Source organism: Leuresthes tenuis, unplaced genomic scaffold, assembly GCF_036924035.1.
Source record: "Leuresthes tenuis unplaced genomic scaffold, fLeuTen1.0.hap1 SCAF_3, whole genome shotgun sequence".
Taxonomy (NCBI): Eukaryota; Metazoa; Chordata; class Actinopteri; order Atheriniformes; family Atherinopsidae; genus Leuresthes; species Leuresthes tenuis.
This window is the reverse complement of record NW_027325357.1, coordinates 8830313-8849116: the sequence shown is the minus strand read 5'-3', so window position 1 is coordinate 8849116 and position 18804 is coordinate 8830313. Positions and strand designations below refer to the sequence as shown.

The 18804-nt window shown below is 37.6% G+C and overlaps 1 protein-coding gene across 1 annotated transcript in view; it reads right to left on the bottom strand.

Annotated features, from left to right (window-relative positions):
- The window catches only part of LOC140303069 (metabotropic glutamate receptor 4-like), a 135225-nt gene extending 117153 nt beyond the window's left edge, over nt 1-18072 (bottom strand). Inside the window, exon 1 of the mRNA XM_072381674.1 lies at nt 17038-18072. Coding sequence (XP_072237775.1) covers nt 17038-17613 — 576 coding nt within the window. The 5' untranslated portion in view covers nt 17614-18072. The remainder of the gene's footprint in view (nt 1-17037) is intronic.
- Between the last annotated feature and the right edge of the window lie 732 nt (nt 18073-18804).

The window sequence follows — 18804 nt, the reverse complement described above, 5'->3', positions numbered from 1 at the left end:
AGGTTGTGTGAAGTGCTTATGATAGTCTATAATGTGGTGCTCCTTGTTTGGGAAATACATCCGTTTGGGTATACGGATGTATCCACATGGATGTTCTGTCATGAAAGTGTTATTAGATAGTCAACTGTCTGATGCTGTCTGAGGTCAAAATTGTTTTAGATGGTAATAAATGTGTTCTTCTGGTGGCTCTAATCTGAGTAGTGTTTAGCTTTAGTCGATACGTTAGAGACCCTCTGCCTATCTCCACCAAGAGCACTCTGACTGCTGTATACTGCTAGTAAGACATCGAATATTCAAAAGCACTTCACACAACCCCACTTTAAAAAATGAATAAATGCTTTGAATCAAATTGTGATTCCAAGAATTAGAATTGGGTTGTGTTTTATCCAGATATTAGCTTTTGCAGACAAAACTTTTTGCCAAATCATGACAAAAGATTCTGAACATACAGTACTACTCAAAAGTTTGGATACAATCATCTACCTAAAATGAATGCTGCATATGCTGCCATTCTAAAGGACAAAAATTGTCCTGGTACAAAGCCCATCAGCAGACATATATATATATACATATATATATAAATAAATAAAATAATTGCACTAATTTGTTTTCCAATTCATGACATACATTAATATTATTTTAATCAGCACAACACATTAAAAGCAGCTAAAATCATAAAAAAAACACTTCAAGATCAATGAAAAACGGCTGTTTGAGCATATCAAAGCAGCCTGTATTGAAATCAAAATCAAAAGAATCTCCACGATTTCCATGCTGAGAACTTGCTGCCAACCCACACACACACACCACAAACACTGCTTCTGCTGAAGCAGCTGACAAGATGTTGGCCCAAATTGATCAGACAGAGACAATGTGAGACTACTTAACATTCCATAGCAGTCAGAATTCCTCTAATTGCTTCGCTGATGCAGTTTTCTCCAACAGAACATGAGCTTGGCATTTTACGCCCTAAGAAGACCTAGTGAAACCAAGGAGATTGTTATTAAAAGGTCCCTTCTCCTTACATTCTGTGTATATAACCTACACACAACTCTTCTGTGGTGACCAAGTTAACTTGCTTAAAAAAAAGAGAGAGAAAAAGATAGTATACATTACTATTCATGATAATCATTAAGAATTCCAATACATTAAATATTTACACATGACACATATTTGAAGGATTTCAAAAATTTTGAATCTTTAAATAAAAATAATTAACAAAGGGTTTTCTCTAGGTAGTTTCCACCATGAGGGCATTATGTCAGCAGAGCCTTGCAAGGATCGACAGGGGTCTGTATGTATTCTGCGCAGCATCACAGCCAGAGGCAGTTTCTATGGGAGGATGGGTTCCCAGATCTCTTCATCATCTATAGCGTGCCAGACATGTGTGTAATGGTCTCTCTCATGCCTCGCTGCAGACTGTCTTCAGTCTGAAAAAACTACATACAGATTTGGATAGCAGAAGGGTTGACTAGCGCTCTTCCACAATTCCCCACTGGGTCGGTGGCCTTTTCACAAATAGACACTCAGGCTGCTCACACAGGTTGAAAGCATTTGAGGACAAACAGTCACATATGCTCACACTAGAGCACATGCACAGAGGGTAAACACACACAGATTGTTTATTTGTGGTTTTCTTGCACCGTTTTGCATTTGTTGACTTTAGAGTCAGGTGGACAAATACTATAGTTCAAATCAAATTGCTTATTGTTTGAGGTGTCTTAAAAACAAATTGTCTAATTATCGCTCAGCCAGTCTCCAGTAGCATCTGGAGAAACATCAGGTGTTTTTAATGTTTAGAGAGTCAGATTTACTTATAAATTCACAACGGTAAAAGGACATAACTGGATCTGACTTCTCTTCTACATGGTCAGTCGAACATTACAGCATCTCGACAATCGATCTGCGCTGCTTAGCCAAGCTGCTTGATAAGAAGTGCTCAGACTTCCCGTAGACTACCGATTACGTTTTGTGGGCACAGCCTGGCCTTTTCCCAGAGAGACACCAGTCTATTACAGCAGTCATCAGTAAGCAGCTGTAATCACTTGTATAGGTGTTGTGGGAATGATAAGGATGAAAAGAGCACAGCTGAGCCACCAATCCCTCACCATCAAAAACCAATACATCTTGTCAAATAAACTACATCGACCTTTCACCCATCAGCTAAATTTAGGGGGAGAGTGTGATCTGCTTTCAGAAGTTTGGGTAAATCAGCAGGTTTTTACCATCACATAAAACATTAGATGCCACATGTCTGTTTCAATATGGTGTAAAACGAGCCACATATGTACTTTAGAGATTTTGTCAGTTAGACTTGGAGAATATGACACAATCACACAGTTCACTGATCTGTAAATCTGGCCATGAAAAGATTTAATCAAGCTTGTAAAGGTCAATATCAAATCAATACGCTTCCATTTTTTCACAGCCAGATTAGCACATGTCAAAGATCACCATGGCTACAGGCTGAGCACAGACACACTGATTGGTGCTATTTACGTTCAATTCAATACCATTCTTTGGCTGAAAAACAGTCAAATGCAGAGGGAAAACAGTCTTATAGGTTATTCAAGTCTCCATGAAAATCTGGGTGAAATGAAATTCTGATATTGCAAATAAAGCTCGTCTTTGTTATCAATCTCATATTTAAAGTAACAACTGTTAAACTAGATTTTCCCTTACCCTAAAAGTTGTGGGATGTAACCCAAAAACAAACCTCAATCTGAATATCGGTAGTAGAGAGGACTGGATGTTGCATTTATGTAAAATCAACACATGTGCAACTTAATTCACATTTGCAGCCTTTTAAAAGCAAAGAACCTTCTTGACAAACTTCGAAGACCTGAAGTGTGACATTTTTACATGAGAATATCTTATTTCCATGTTAGTATAAAAGATTATAACCATAAGGTTAACTCTTATGTTTCAATCACTGATAATTAACATAACACAGAAGAACACACTGCTGTTGCCATGTTGTGTATTAGTCATAATAAAAAGCCCTAAAGGTAATGTCCAGATGAACAAATACATGACTCAACAGTTTTGGAAATTAGCTTAAAACTCCCTTTGATTCACAAACCAACATGTCAGCAACTTTACCAACATAACCAAAAAAAAAAGCTAAGCAAACACTACACAAAAACAAGCAAGAGAGCTAATCAGGTATTACTTACCAACAGCAACATCAAAGCTAATTCTGTGTCTGTTGTGCACATTTTATCTCTTTGTTTCAACTTCCTCTGATTGCATCGTCGTGGGGTCTCTTCACTTCATTGGAAAGTGTATTTATTTTTTTTGTTTCCCCAAATCAATTTCTTATGACAGAAGTGTGTTATTGATCAGTTGACCACAAAGCAAAAAAGTGTGGTGTCACACCCGAAACCAAGCTTGTGAACTGTGGTATCTCAGCCCCTGGATGCTCCAGGGCAGTTTCAAGCCTGGGAATGTGCATACTGAATGTTATGAGTCAAAAGCACATAGTTTTAGGGGTTAATAACCTTGTCCTCATTTTGCTTCAATTTTTTGGACCTCAAAATATATCCAGAAATCATGACAATTTCCCATCAACCAATCAACAACCCAGAAATAATACGCAATCAAATGACCACAGACCAAAGGTGGAAAACTTTTCAAATTCACTACTAAAACTGTCACTCAATAATGTGCTTAAGAGGTTGTCTAGTTTAGAGCCTATAAAGAGAAAAAAAATTGATTTATTTTGAGGTCTCAGCTCTGGAGAATGAACAGAATAAAAACTGCTGATTGGAAAGATAGAAACAGAAAGAATCTGCTCTGTAAACTCAGAGAAAAGAAAGGGTCATTAGCAGAATTTAAGAATAAAAAAAAAGAAAAAAAGTCATGAAATAAATCATGAAGATCCTCTGATGACACAGCAGATACCACATCTACCACCATTACACATAAATACAGCAATTTATAGCAGCCATAATTAGCAATAACTAGCTGAGAATTGGCTCAATAAAATCTGCTGCGGATTCAAGTATTTATAATACACTGCAAGTAAACTGTGCATATTAAAGCATGTGTGTCTGAAAAAAATATGCAAAGACAAAAACTTTAAGCCCTATAAAACAAGTTTTTCCAGTTCTTTCAAATTATGTCCCACACCAATTTTTCACATCACCTTACCATATCAGAAACACACATGTAAGGTCTAAAGTATGCATGAGGTTCAGATTTTCTAATCCAACACGCTCTCTATGCAAGTTTGTGTCGAGAAAGAGGCATACAAACACATGCATGTTATTTCTGCATCCAACCTATGTTTTAAGATATTGGTACCGGTCAGTTATTTGTTCTGTGCTCGCTAAACAAATCTGTTCAAATCAACAGTTCCATTTAATCAATTGATCCTCAAAGAATATGTCACCTCATTTTAAAATTCCCCCTGGGTTCTGCTTGCAGTACGTAAAAAATACAGCCAGTTTCAGTGTTAGGGCAGCATGTGAGGCTGCTACAGTACGCGACAACAGGTGAAGTCATGGTTTTGTAGAGTAGTGCCTTTACTACTGTTGCTTTGGACAAGCATTTAATCCTTGGATGCACTGATTTGTCTACAGAAGTTGCACCTGACAGTTACTGTTCGCATCTAATGAAGTAGTGAATCATTCAGTTGTCACACTTGCTTATTCCTATCAAGGGAAGGAGCTGGCATTAAACAGAAACGGGTAAAAAAAGTAAAGCACAAAATGATGACACACTCAAACCTGCAGGCAATTTAGAGGCTCCTATCTGAGTCAGCCTATATGTGTTTGGCCAGCTGGAGGAAACTGGACAACATGAACTAGCATGAGGAGAGCATTGAAGCAAAGATCCATGCTGACAACAAAGTACAATCCTTTTCAAGTTTATCTGAAACTAGGGTTCAAGAATGCTCTTCCTTTGACAGTTTACAAGATTCTTTAAGCTTTTTTCCAGTTTACATATTCAACTTCATTTGCTGGTGACCTATCTGGGGCCTGTGTCACCTCTCATCTGTTGTCAGCTGGGAAAGAGCCCTTGCAACATTCTTACAGATCAAGAAGGAAAAGCTAAACAAAGAATGGATTAGTGTCTAAACAAAGTTATAGCTCTACAGTTTGAACACTTATCTCTTTTTCAGCCAAAGTCTAACACCAGAGCAATGAGTCTTCTCTACTAAAACTATAGGAGTCGGATCATACAGATAAGTTGAGAAGTGATTTTGATCGACTCAAGCTTATTTCAGCTTTTGTTTCAATAATTTTAATCACTTAACAGAGATATGTTTAGACGTGTTCAGACATTAAATAGCAAAGCCCTGAACTCAAGTTCACCAGCTTTATATAAATGAAAAGACTGTTCAAAACGAGACATGTTTTTCTTAACATATTCCTCAAAATACTTTATTCAAGCTTGGACCTTCAAAAGATAATTTAATATTATAATTTTCAAGAAAACATTCCATACAGCAAATCTGTCACAGAACTGTGCACATATGTTGTTCTCATAGCTGCTGTTAAAATCATCTGGACTAAAAGTGGTTCAGAACTTAATTCAAGTAGTTTGAGTAAGTTGCCAAAATAGATTTCCCTATTCTGGCATCACCAGATAAATGCAAAAATACAAATTAATACAAAACCTCATAGTTTACTTTTGATTTTAAAGGAGTGTTATCAGTGGGTGACGCTTCTAGATGCAACCAGACAGGCTTACAACCACAAAACAGGTGATGAAGCATGGGGGGATGTGCCTCAACAGCACTCCTGTGCACATTCTTCTGTCTTATCGAATCAAATCCACACCATATTAGATAAACAGTTATGAATGGCCCTGTCTAAAGCAAGTGGAAGTCTGTTTGATGGGGAGGGAAGCCAAGATTCTGCCAGAGAAAATTAAACCTGAGCTCTCAGATTCCTCTGCTTCCCAAGCCAAGAATTTCAGCATAAGAGAGGGCATCTTTAAGTGAATTTATAGCACTGGTACTCTCTGAAATCTGCCTTGGACACATTGTGTGAATGCCCACATGCTCAACATTTCAAATCATAATGAGTTTAATGAAAAACTTTGCCTGAGATGCATCTCCTGAAAAGATGAAATGAAGCCATTCAGAATTTTGTTGTATGGTGTGTTTAATGACAAAGTTATTTAATTCTTTCATTCATGAAAGGAAACTACTACAGAAAAATTTCTTCCATGGATCTAGAAAAAAAAAAAGTTAGGATTAGGGGTTTAACTGCCCAGGGTAAGAAAACCACAATCTGTTTTTATCCTGATAATCAGTAGAGACGGTGGTGGGAGGAGGTCAACTTCCGCATGCATGGAGATGCAGTCATGGAGGATTCTGAATCACTGTACACATATGAAAAACAGATTTTATAAATGTTGCTTGACAAGATAATGTAGTTTACCAATCCAAGCTTAAAAATTGTGAGGCAACAACATTTTTTAAGGCAGTTCTTTTGGGGTTGTTTTGTAGTTCATTAAAATTCATATTTCTCAAAACCCAACATATATGTATAAAGAAGCAAACCCAACAAGGTAGATTGCTTCTAACTGTAACTGCTGCTTTTATTACAGATGATTGGCAGAAAGCATCAAATGTACGTCACACAAGAGCAGTGAACGTGTCATTATATTACTTATTATTTATAAGAAGAGGATTTTTTTTTGTTAGTGATTCAGAATATTCTGACATCTGTATAAATGTACTACTAGTATGCTGGTAAAGGAACATCTTTTCCATGTTGCTTCTTTTGTAATGCTGGAAAATAAGTAGGTAAACATAAACTTCCAGTTAACTAGCCACATCTCTTCTATTTCTTACAAATTGTATACAAATTATACAATATACTATACAAATATTTGTATAAAAACTAATCATGGGTCAATACTAATAATGTGCTTTAAATATAGCAAATCACATGGGGTCTTGGGGTAAAGTCTTGTATCGAAGAAAAAAAAGGATGCATCTTGATACATAATAAATCCATTTATAATCACATTGTAGACCTTGGAAGCATCATTTAATCATATCATGAGGTGCCTAGAAATTCCTACCCCTAATAATCACACTGAAGTACAATTTTACCTTCTCGAAAATAGCTGAAGATTTTAGTAAACTAAAAGTCTATATTTTCAAGTTGCAGGAGCTGACAAAGCAGATGACTGTCATCCAGGACACTGTGTGCTATCTCACATCCCACAGAGTACATTTTACACTTTTTGTATGTTTTACAAGGTATTTACTCTAAATTCACCTTCACTTGCTGTTTGAATATGTTCAACCACCATCTGGTTAAAAAGTAATAAAAAAAACTTTGTTTTAAGTATTGTAATCAACAGACTCACAGCTTAGCGTTTCCCAATCTACATCAGCGGTTTCTGAGAACCAAAGTAAAAAAATTCTGTTGATGCCAAACTTTGTTTCTCCTGACAGTATATTGAAACATGAGGGAACGAAGACAGTTGTAATGCTTTTTGTTTTTTTAGTCAATTTTTTTCATCACGGACATGAAAATTAAGCAGGAGAAATGTTCATCTAATTCCCACCAAATATGCAAACAAACAGCTTGTAGGACACACATGCACTTGTGTGTTTTAATCACACACACACACAAATGCAGGAGTGGCTGGCATGTAAGGAAAGCTGACAGATGGTAGACGGTCTGGATCTGGATCCTCAATGGATGTTTGTCAACTCTCGAAGAAACAGAAATGTTGTTACATCTGATTTGCAGAATGAGTCGTCCGTTGTTGGAAAACTGGGATTATAACTGAAGCTTAATATAATTAGGAGTATAACAATATAATTATGTGGGAATACACAACATGTAGTTCATAGAAATCCTACATGAAGCCAGCACCTGTAATGTCATGCTTAATTGTAAAAAAAAAAGCAGCAAATACAACCAAAACACTATAAAATTATATGAATCAACCCTGTTTGAAAATCACATCCCATGCAGCTGTCTACTATAAAACATGTTTCGTGGCCAAGCATATTTTTAGAACGTTTCTTGTTCAGATGAATGAATTAATATGAAACAACTTGTACTCACTGAGGAGCAAAATAACAAGTGGAATATCTCGAGTGCAAAGACCTCACTTGAGTAGTATCTCATCAGTTCATCCATTATGTCTTGGCAGATTACCCATCATGGCTATTCTTTAATGATAAACCTGAATAAAAAGGCATTTTACAATTTTACAAATTGCAAAAATCATGCAACATTTTGCATAATACGGAGTCTGTCGATATACAAATGCATTTCAAATGCATTTTCTATTTAAATATCTTGATGCTTGCAAGGATGAAATGGTTATTTCATCAGGATTTAAAAAGACATGTAGACAAATATTACATTACAAACAGTTATTGAGACATAACAGTGTATCCTTAAGTCTAAGATGTATACTACTGAATAATAAATATCATTAGACAAAACTATTTCTAAAATGATATACTATTTGTACTATGTACCTATAAACCTATGACCAAATATAACAGTATACAGTGTACATATACCAGTATAATGTGGTTATTCGTCAGTATGAGTCTTTATGAGAGAACAAATTCTACCAAGATAGTAATTGCATATATGACAGTAATTTCTGTACATGCATGCACAATTATTTGCACAATCCACAAATAATATAATTTTTTTTTTAAATCAATATACATATTCAATGTTTTATGTGGTTGCTGGATTTGAATTTGATGGGTTAAAAACCAAAAATTTACACAAAACCTAGATGAGAGGACACTGTCAGTGCCAAGAAATTGTGTCAAACTACCGTCCAGCATTATTCAGTCAGTGAATGACCTGCTGAAAAGGGTTGTTTAGCAGGTCTGTGAAATGTGGACTCTTCTGTGAAAAGATTCGTTTTCAGGGGGTCTTATTTAGGATTTGACCAAATCAGGCCAAAAAAAAATTCTCTCTATAAAAAGACCCTTTTATGTGTTAAGGTAGAAACAGCCTGGCAGTGTAGATGCATGCAGTGGATGCATGAGCAAAATTAAATGACACAGATGATGCAGAAGCCTCTCTGAGTGACAAAGAGCGGGTTACCACATCAAATGATCTGTGGCTGATCAAAGCGTAAAACTGAAACACAGTCATTGCATGTATATTAAATATCAAAGAAAGAAGAATGAAAGTGATGACTTAATAGCTGCACATTCGGACAGTATTTTGTTAATGGCATAGTTGGAAAACAGGAGGACAGGATGAGAATAAAAAATGTGGCTTTGGAAAATACAGAAAATGGAAAAATATCACCTCCCTGAACTGAGCAGGATTATTATCCGCAGCTCCCACAATGACTTACTGTAATGTGGGCAAAATGGCTCTCATTTTGAAATTACAAAGTAACAACGTGCCTTATGCCATCTATCCACGTGTTGCCGTTTTGCCCTTTAAAAGCTGAAATGACACAGTCAAGATTTCAGGCTAATAAAGAATGTTATGTATTCACGTTTGAAATATGCTTATACTGAAAATCATGAAGCAAACCTGACAATTTTCTTTTTTCACAATATGACACAGGCTCTATAAGTGGGCATTACACCATATTACAAACGTATATAAGTTGTTTGCGAAGTATATAACATCAACTTCACAAACAATTCTGATTGAAGTTGAACATGACATCTTGTTGAAGTGAGGTCCGTGTACAGCAAGTAAAAAAAATAATAAGTAGACACTGAACAATCATCTTGGCACTGGCTTACTGAATAGAGGGCTTGGCTGACATGAGACGCCCCGATGGGCTCACACTAGTTAATCTTGATATAACTGTCACTCCTCCAAATGAGCAGCTAAATCAATTTTGGCACAGGACTGTCATTATAATGTGTCACTAGAAGTTTTACGAGGGAATAAAAACCATGAGGGTGAGGTGGGACAAAGCATGAAATTATATGACCCATTTTTCAGTTTTTCACAATATGGAGGACTCAACATGGTCAAAATTGAAAGCATAATTAAGGATTGTCTACCAAAAAGAAACTGTTATCCCATGCTCAAAACCCTTAAAAGTTATGGTGATTGCAGCAAAGAAATATAATAAACAAGCAATAATTAAATGCTTTGTATAGAACATGACTAAATGCCTCATACAAGAATTGCGTTCATGTTTGATAGACTATTGAAGTTAGAATTCCATTTACACATAAAAGGCAAATTATGTCATGTTATGCAGACTTTTTTTCTTCTTTTTTTATCTTAAATAAGTCCAAAGGGAAGCTTTTCTATGGTTTTGGCCCATCTGCAGGGTTATAATGATGTATTAGCACCTTAAACATCAACCAATGCTCAAAAGAGGTATTTGTTTTAGCATTTTTATGTATAAGGAACGTGTGTTATTCAGAAGTCTCAAACTCTCACTCATGAGATTTGTTATTTGTCACCAATATGTTATTGTTTTGGATTTCCTTTGATGATCAAATTCTCCAGGCAGTGCGCACCCATGGAAGCTAGATTGTGCACATTATCCACCACAGAACATTTTAAAAGCGGAAGTTATAGTGCTGCAAGGAATGAGCAAAAAATACTCACCACTCTTCACGGACAACATTGTTGTGAACAAGGCCCAGAACGATGCTGTCTTTACGGTGAGACTAGGTTTTATAAGGGTATATCATGTATAGTTCAAAACTAACTTTTGTGCAAAGAGGCTACATGCATACAGGCATAGAGACAGCGCCATTACCTTTTCTAGTTCTGGGGAGCTGATGTTTGCTGCCAAGGTTGGCATTTTACCACACTTCCCACATTTTCACACATCAACACGGAAGTATAGAGAAAAATATATGTATGGTGAGGAACTGTAAGAAGACATAACTTAATCTTGCACAGCTGCAGGTATTGAGCCTATTCACTAAACAGATGTCCTGCTGTAATCTACATGGTGACAGTTTGTCATGCTGCTTACTTTGATGTTCGGGATCCAATTCTCGCTCAAAGCAAATACACTTGCATCTCATGTACTGTCTTGTTTAAAAACTTAGCGTGTATGAAATGTGCAAAGCTAATCTAGAGGTACCCGAGATAACAATTTAAATGATTGGAACTGATCGTGTCATGTCTACTGGAGCTACTAAACTATTTCTGTTTTGAGCCGGCTTAACACCAAAAGCATGCATTTAAATGTATTAGATTATATCACATTTTCCTTAGAAGTTCTGATATTTTTGGGGTTTTTTTTTACACAAGGATTCAAAGAGAAACCAGTGCAGCATTATTCTTGCTCGAGTTCCCAATTTAACAGTAGGATTCTTCACAAAAAAGAAAATATTTGAGGCTTTGTGGTACATTAGATGATCATACAAGCCAAACATTACCAGATTTTACCAAACTGGGCTGAAGCTAAAATGTGTACAGTCTGGAGTAGAGGATCAACTGGGGGGAAATAACCATTAACATGCTAAAAGAGGTTGCAACGAAGCAGATGGCGAGCACCTCTGGGAGACGGAGATGTGTTGGAGCTTAGACGACAAGACAGCTGCAGAATGGATCAGCTTGCTCACTGAAGGAGCTCACGAAAGATGCTGTCAACTACTCATGCTATGCTCCATCCCTCTCACAGTTTTCTATGCAACAAGGTTCTTGCTGTACGAGCATACTTTAAATGAGATCGACACAGATAGCTTTTATCTCAGATGGTGTTATGCAATTGTAGCTTTACTATAAGTGTTTTCCTTCCAAGAGCACATACTTAGAAATGAGTCATGGTAGCAAAAAAAAAAAAAAAAAGAAATCGTAAAAGCAAACATCAGCAAATTCAGACCTTGAATGAGATTTAAGGTGTGTCTGAACCTCTTCATACCCAAAATATCTTTCCTTTTCCTCTTGCATCAAGTAAGACTGCAGTAAATCCTTATACATATACATGGAGACCAAGAGGGGCTGAAGCAGGCACAGAGGGAATTAAAGGTCCATCTGCGGGAGGCCAAGGAGTCCTACAGCAGAAAGGTGGAGCAGAAACTCCAAAAAAAAACAACCTAAAAGAGGTCTGGGAGGGGATGAAGACCATCACAGGCTGCAAGAAGACACAGAGAGAGCAAACCAGTTCAACCACTTCTTCAATAGGTTTGACTGTATTGCTAATGTGTCTCCGAACCACCCTGCTCCTCTACCAATCTACTCAACACCCATCCCCAGCAGTCAGAGGATGGATATCCCCAGCACCCCAAGTTACACAAATTACATGAGTACCAATAAAAATCAGATCGTCACAACTCATAAACACATAAACTAAAAAGGTTGTAAGAAAATGTCTGAAGGAAAGGAATCCTGAAGCCATGTAGGTTCTTGCATGAAAAATTATTTTCTTCTGTTTCCTCTTGATGGATAATTTCGTACTGTTCTGAGCCCTGTACTGCTGAAACTAACCAGTCAGTGAATATGAGATGATGTGTCCAGCACAGCAATAAACTAATGTCAGAACCTGGAGCCAGTAAAATGCTTTACAGTGAGCATTAAAAGCTACAATGCACTAAGCTCCTTAAACCTGGGTCACTGCCTCACCATTGTGTCACTGATGTGCACCACAGAACAAAACAAAATAAATGTATAAGAATGCCCTCCCTTTTCACTGAACAGGGGCCAAGCTTTTGCTGTGGCAGAGTTGAAAAGGAAATCCCTTTCAGAACCTCCTGCTGAGCTAAATGGGAAGTGTAATCTGCATTGTAGGTGATGTGTGTCAACTTTATGAGCACATCTGCAAGGCAAATGAATAATGTAATCATCTGACATAGCTCGTCTGTGATCATGAATTATCTTTTTCCCAAATGCTTGTCACAGAAGCTTCCACTTCTCAGAACTACAATAAAATATTCTTCAGCTGCAGCTCCAGGTCCCCGTGTTACCATAAGGTTGGAGTAAAATATTCATCAAGCTGCTCTGGACATCTGTATGCAGCTGTGTGCTGAAGAAACACTTTACTGTAAACCTGCTAACTACTCTAGGGTTGCTGCTGCTGGGTTAAGAGGAGTTTGCCTCCAAATGTGCTTGATTGCTTTTGTGTAAAGTTGTTTCTTTGTGTGAGGCATTCATGTACTTAGTGTGTCTGTCCGAGTGCTGCAACTTTTGCACATTGTGTTTTTGGTTGTACAAGTGCACAAGTGTATTCATGTGCATGCCTACATGCCTGCTTGTCTTCATTAGTATGCTGAGCTGATACTTGTGGACTGGCTTCATTAAAAGCAAACTATTGTGCGTAGCTGTAGTGCTGGTAGTTGCACTTGTCCACTCTGCATGCTGGATCATGCAGTAAATGATGTGTTGCTGGTGCAGAGGACGTTATGAGGAGACTGTAAAGTTAAAACCTTTCCAGACCATCAGCTGGTCCATCAGAACCAGAAGTATCAGCTGGCATCTGGCTGACCTATGGATCCCTGGGAAGCCATTACTCAAGAGCCCATCTAAATGACCACACAGCACTCTCCATTAAAGGTTTTACTGTTTAATCTATGTAACCAACCAGACTACTTCACCTCATGTCAGAGGCTCACTCTCATTTCTGATTGTTATAATGACTGTTATTTAGTTAGAGTGGGTGCTGACTGATTGGTCAGTGCTTTGGAAGATTTTCAATAACGTGACTCGGAGGCTCAAATGATAGAAACTCGCGAAATCCCACCATGTTGATCAACCTGCTGGCAGACTGGAGTTGCTTTCTTAACCTCAATTATTATGAATCCAAAAGGCCAGAAGCAGGGATTGCCAATACATAAATCAAGGATTAAAAAAATTGTATCAGAGAAATTCAAATTTAATATGCATGGACAATGCTAATGTGCATTAATGAAGAAGGAACAAGCACTGCGTTAATGACAAAGGATTTGATGCTTCCATGTGAGAGTGGGATAAGAAATGCACAGCAGGAGAAGCTCATTACTGTGGCTCACATTGAGCATTACCTGTGTGAGTGCACATACAAGCATATTTAGTAGGTGAAAGACAAAAATACATTCATCAAAAGGCCCTGGTATGCCTGATTCAAACAGTTTATGATGCACATCTATACTTAGAATCACACACAACCTGAAAGAGACTCACAACTGCAATCTTAAAACCATGTGAAAGGGAGCAGAAAACCTTAATGTGTGTATGTTGTCACACTTGGTTCTCTGATAAAGCTGGAGGCCTCAACAAGGAGGATACATCCCATGTGGAAATAAGGGGCTTATCAAATAAAACATAGACTGCAGGGTGTTCCTGTGGAGTATTTGATTAACTGAAAAATAAATAAACATAATGAAATAAAATACTCATATCACATCAAAATCTAGTGCTCTGCCAGAAATAATTTTCTAAATAGGCTTGATACAGACTGTATAGTTTATTTCCTGTGTAGGTGTTTTTATGCTTTTAAAAAAACCTTAAACTTAACTAAATCTCTGACAAATAATATATAATTCATGGCTTCTATTGAGTTACACTCTAGTATAGCACACCTACAAACAGACAGCCCTACACTAAACTCCCTTAGTATAATACTATGTGTTTTACTTGTGAGTCTTGCATAATAATGCCTTTAATAAGTCTCAAATACAGAAATCCCTTGAGTTACGAAATATCTAAAATCCTTAAAAATGATACTACGTCTTATAATCAAAGAGCAGATATGATATCCTATCCGAGAGCAGTAGACCAAGTATTGCACAGTACCAATTCCAGAAATGTACAATGGGGTCTGTGCCATTTCCTATTTTCTTATCACTTTAGTAGTGATATATTACTAGTAGTGGTGTGGGCGCATGTGTGTGTGTGTGTGTGTGTGCGTGTGTGTGTGTGGTAGCGGGGGGTTAAACTGAAAGAAAAATCTGTGAAGAAAGAAAAAAGTGAAGTCTTTCACTTCACTTTAAAGAGACATAAAAAGTTCTAAATAGTAAGTTGCTGTGTTGTGTTGTGGACAGTCAGAGTCACATCAGTCTAAACTGGTACGAATAAACAAATGCTGTCATTTCTAATTGTTTACCAGCCTCTTAACCAGTAATCACAAACCTTAATTTGCCAAAACTAAAGTTTACACTCATTGGCGGTGTTGATTTGGACTGAGGATAGACCAGAGAAGCAAACACAACTTAAAGCATGTCACAAAGAGTGACAGGTTTGCAAACATGATAGTGTTATCATTGAGCCCAGCCTTCAAATCTAATCGAGAGATTCATTTTGTGACAAGCGAGCTTTTGCTGCATCAGACACGGTTGAGGCAATTAAGAGCAAATGTTTATCTTGGAATTATCTGTTTAGCTAAGTCATCAATGTGGCACATCTCTACATGCAAATTCAACATTCATACTGGTTACTTTACAACTTGCAGGCCACAACAATCAGGTGTTTGAAAGTGCATAAGGGATCAATTTCTACTGGTTAGAGTAATGACAGCCTGTACATTTCTGATGATTATTGTTTATTATGAGTAGAGCTTACCTCCATTACAGAGGTGTATCAAGTCTTAATAAACCCTGCTTAGTACATCATATCTGGTGGAAAAAAATAACCATTAAAACACAGGTACAGTCATATTTCAAAATGAAAATAACTAAAATAAATAAGCTTAAAGCCGAATACTGCTGTCGATTATTTCATTACATTTTTTTATCTTTAAGGCGTTTATTCACTGTAGCTTACTTTCAATACTCGTATCAAAGTCATAATTTTGGTGGTGTGACAGCATCAGGAATCAATTTCAGAATCTGGTCCATTAGCAACTGGCACAGGTGCTAACAGCATCAGCAGGCCAAGCAGTGAGAACCACTGTGTATTGTGCTTCCTGGCCCTCCATCACCAACAACACTGAAACTAATGATTATTTTAATTACTTATTAACCTGCAATTATCATTGAAATTAAAACAATCTGTTGGTCTATAAAAAATGTTTAAAAAATCACAGACAATGAATATGTACTTCCCAGGGCTCAAGGTATCATCTTTTTGCTTTTGTCTACACTTACTCTCCAGAAGCAAATACCATTGAGTTTGAGACATAGACAAGTGGCAAAGACACAAAAACAACAAGAAGCTCTGAATGTGTTTGGTTTCAACAACTACTTTTTTCATCATTATTTATAAAACATTTAGCCTTTCAGATCCCTATAAAACTGGATGTTGTTGTGATGCAGTATGTAGTGCATGTGCTCTGTGTGATGACAGTAAACATCTGGACTGTTAAAGTGTGTGTAAGATAGAGTCGAAAAAAAGGTTCAGCAATGTTCTTACTGAAGCAGCTTCTCACACTGTGGCACTTTGAAGAAAAGGTGAGGGAGAGTGTGATGTGTTACACATTATTTCCCTGCAATATCAAGGTGATCTCCTGACTTTGGAATCCAGTTTAACAAAGAGAATTTGAAGTACATTGTGAAGTTTTCTGAAAGTGAAAGTTTTTTTTAAGTAATCACACGATTTAAAAAAAGCTACAGCACCAATAAAACTGATATTTGTACTAAAATGCGTAATGACCACACAGCCATTGCAAACACGTGACTAATTACTTTTTTAAAAGGGCCATCTTGTAGAGAGCCAGTCGGTAAATAGCAATCATACCTTCAGTAAAGTAGAAGGAACTATTACATTTGCTATGACTGACTGGCGAGAAAATAAAATATCTCTTAAATAATTCACCAAATGTCCAAATGTCTATGAACAGAACATATTTTTCCATAGTGCGAGTAGATGTAAACACCAAACTGATTCTGTGAAAGGCTATTCAGGAAAAAAAATAAAATCAAGAATCCTATTAATCACTCCTGTATTGTGACAGGCAATACCACTCATTGCTTAGCAACCAACTCCTCCAGGGCAACAGTCCCAATGATGAGATTTACAATGGGATCTCTTTTCCAACGTTATGGAAGCATCACTTATGTGGCAGCAGATATAAAACACACTGTTTTCTCCTTTAGTTCTGCTGCTTGTGTTCTTTATCAGTTATTAATTATTCAAACAAACACTGTGCGCAAGATGATCAATGCAGAAGAAACATCACAAATCATAGTTGCTTTTTTCCAGCATTTCATACGAACCCGTAACTGTGCTAGTATCTTACCTTAAAGAGACGCAGTATGTTGGCCACCATGATGGAAACGGAGCTGGAGGAGGCTCCAATGACACCCACCACCCTCTCAGGTTTGGTGATGATTGGCGCTCCCCCACCGAGACATTTGACATCTGTCCCGTCTTTTTCTATAAGAGCCTGCACGAAGGTGAGGGACTGCTCCAAGGCGTGAGTGTCCCTGGAACAGGTGTCCAGGATTCGTGCTCCCAGCGTGATGTTAGGCAGTAGATTGTTGTCATTATTGATACGGTCAAGGGCGAAGAGCATGGCCTCTAGTCTATGTATACCCTTCTCCTTCTTCAGCTCCCCACAGGGCTTCCCATCATGGCCTCTGGCGTGCACAGGGAATAGTCCACCTAAAGAGATATCTCCATCAATGCGAATAGAGTTCAAATGCGTTTGTCCAGGCCCTTTGGGTTTGGCAGCCTGAGTGCCCTTGAGGGAGCCATAAAGAAGAAGCAGCAGCACAAGCAGTGACAAAATCTGGCTGTTTCTTTGACAACTGGTCCGATGCGGTCTACATGCCGGGAGCGGAAACATGATCACGGTCCAAACACACATCCACATCAGCAATCGGAAAACAAGAAGAGCCAGGTATTATTTTATGATGGCCAGAGGGTTAATTGCAAAACCTCTTGAAGCAGTTGGCAGGAAAAAGGCTTCCTCTCATGTCTCTGCTCTCTCCTAGGTATTCAATAAATGCAGAATATGAGCTTGGCTCCAGCACAGGATGTAATCCTGTTCTCTCCTCTTCTTTCACTCCCTCACTCCATCATTGGACCTCTGTGGTGGGCAGCTGTTTTTCCGTCTTCTGTTATTCAGAGACTTGCCTATGGAGATCCTTCACTTGGGGCATTAAGAAGAACAAAGGTGGCCGATAAGCTTTTTTCTTCCGTCTCTCCTCCTTCTCTTTGTGTCTCTTTCCTCTCCACCTCAATCAGAAGTTTTTAATCTTCTCTGTTCCCCTGGGCAGAGATTTGGTGTATGTCAGAGCCCTCAGGCCTTCTCGGGTCCACAGGCTTCAGAGTGAATTCCTAAAAGATGAAAAAGAGAACTGAAGTGAGGCAGTGCAAAGAGAAAACAGAGAAGGGCAAAAGAATTTGAATTGGTATGAGCTTTTCAATAGCTCTTTTTTACTTAACCTTTTAACTTCAGCATTAGGTGGAATGAGGAGACAGTTCCATTCCCAAACTAATTTCTTTCCTCTTACACTTTCTACCATTTTTAATTTCAGAAGGCTACCCATGGACTCTCAAGGCTGGTTGACTAGAGTCAGATGCCACGTTTAAAATCTCGTATAAAGTCTCTTTGTGCCAAATGGAGGCATTTCTGCCTATGACAAAGAGAAAAGGAAACTACACATTTTTATTACAGATGGGTCTGTGGCTTGCAAGAAAGACAAGTACAACAAATCAAAGGTTGGGATGTAAGAAATTGATCCGAAATTATTATTGTATTAAACATTAAATAGTAGGTATTATAACCAAAGATCCCATTGAACAGATCAGAGTAATATTGCCCTTTAGAGATGCACAGATTCTAGTTTAATTTTTTAAACTAAGGTCTGACCTGTCGATTCCAATTTTCTAAGAGCTATACGCAACCACATATAAAAATATTTTTGTAATATTTGTTTTACTTTAACATTTAACTCTGAAAAATACTGAATACAAATACCTTTTACATTTTCTCAAAAACTGCACCAGGCTGCAGAGCCATCTTTCTCTCACTGGAATCCCTCAAAGGCATATGCGTGGC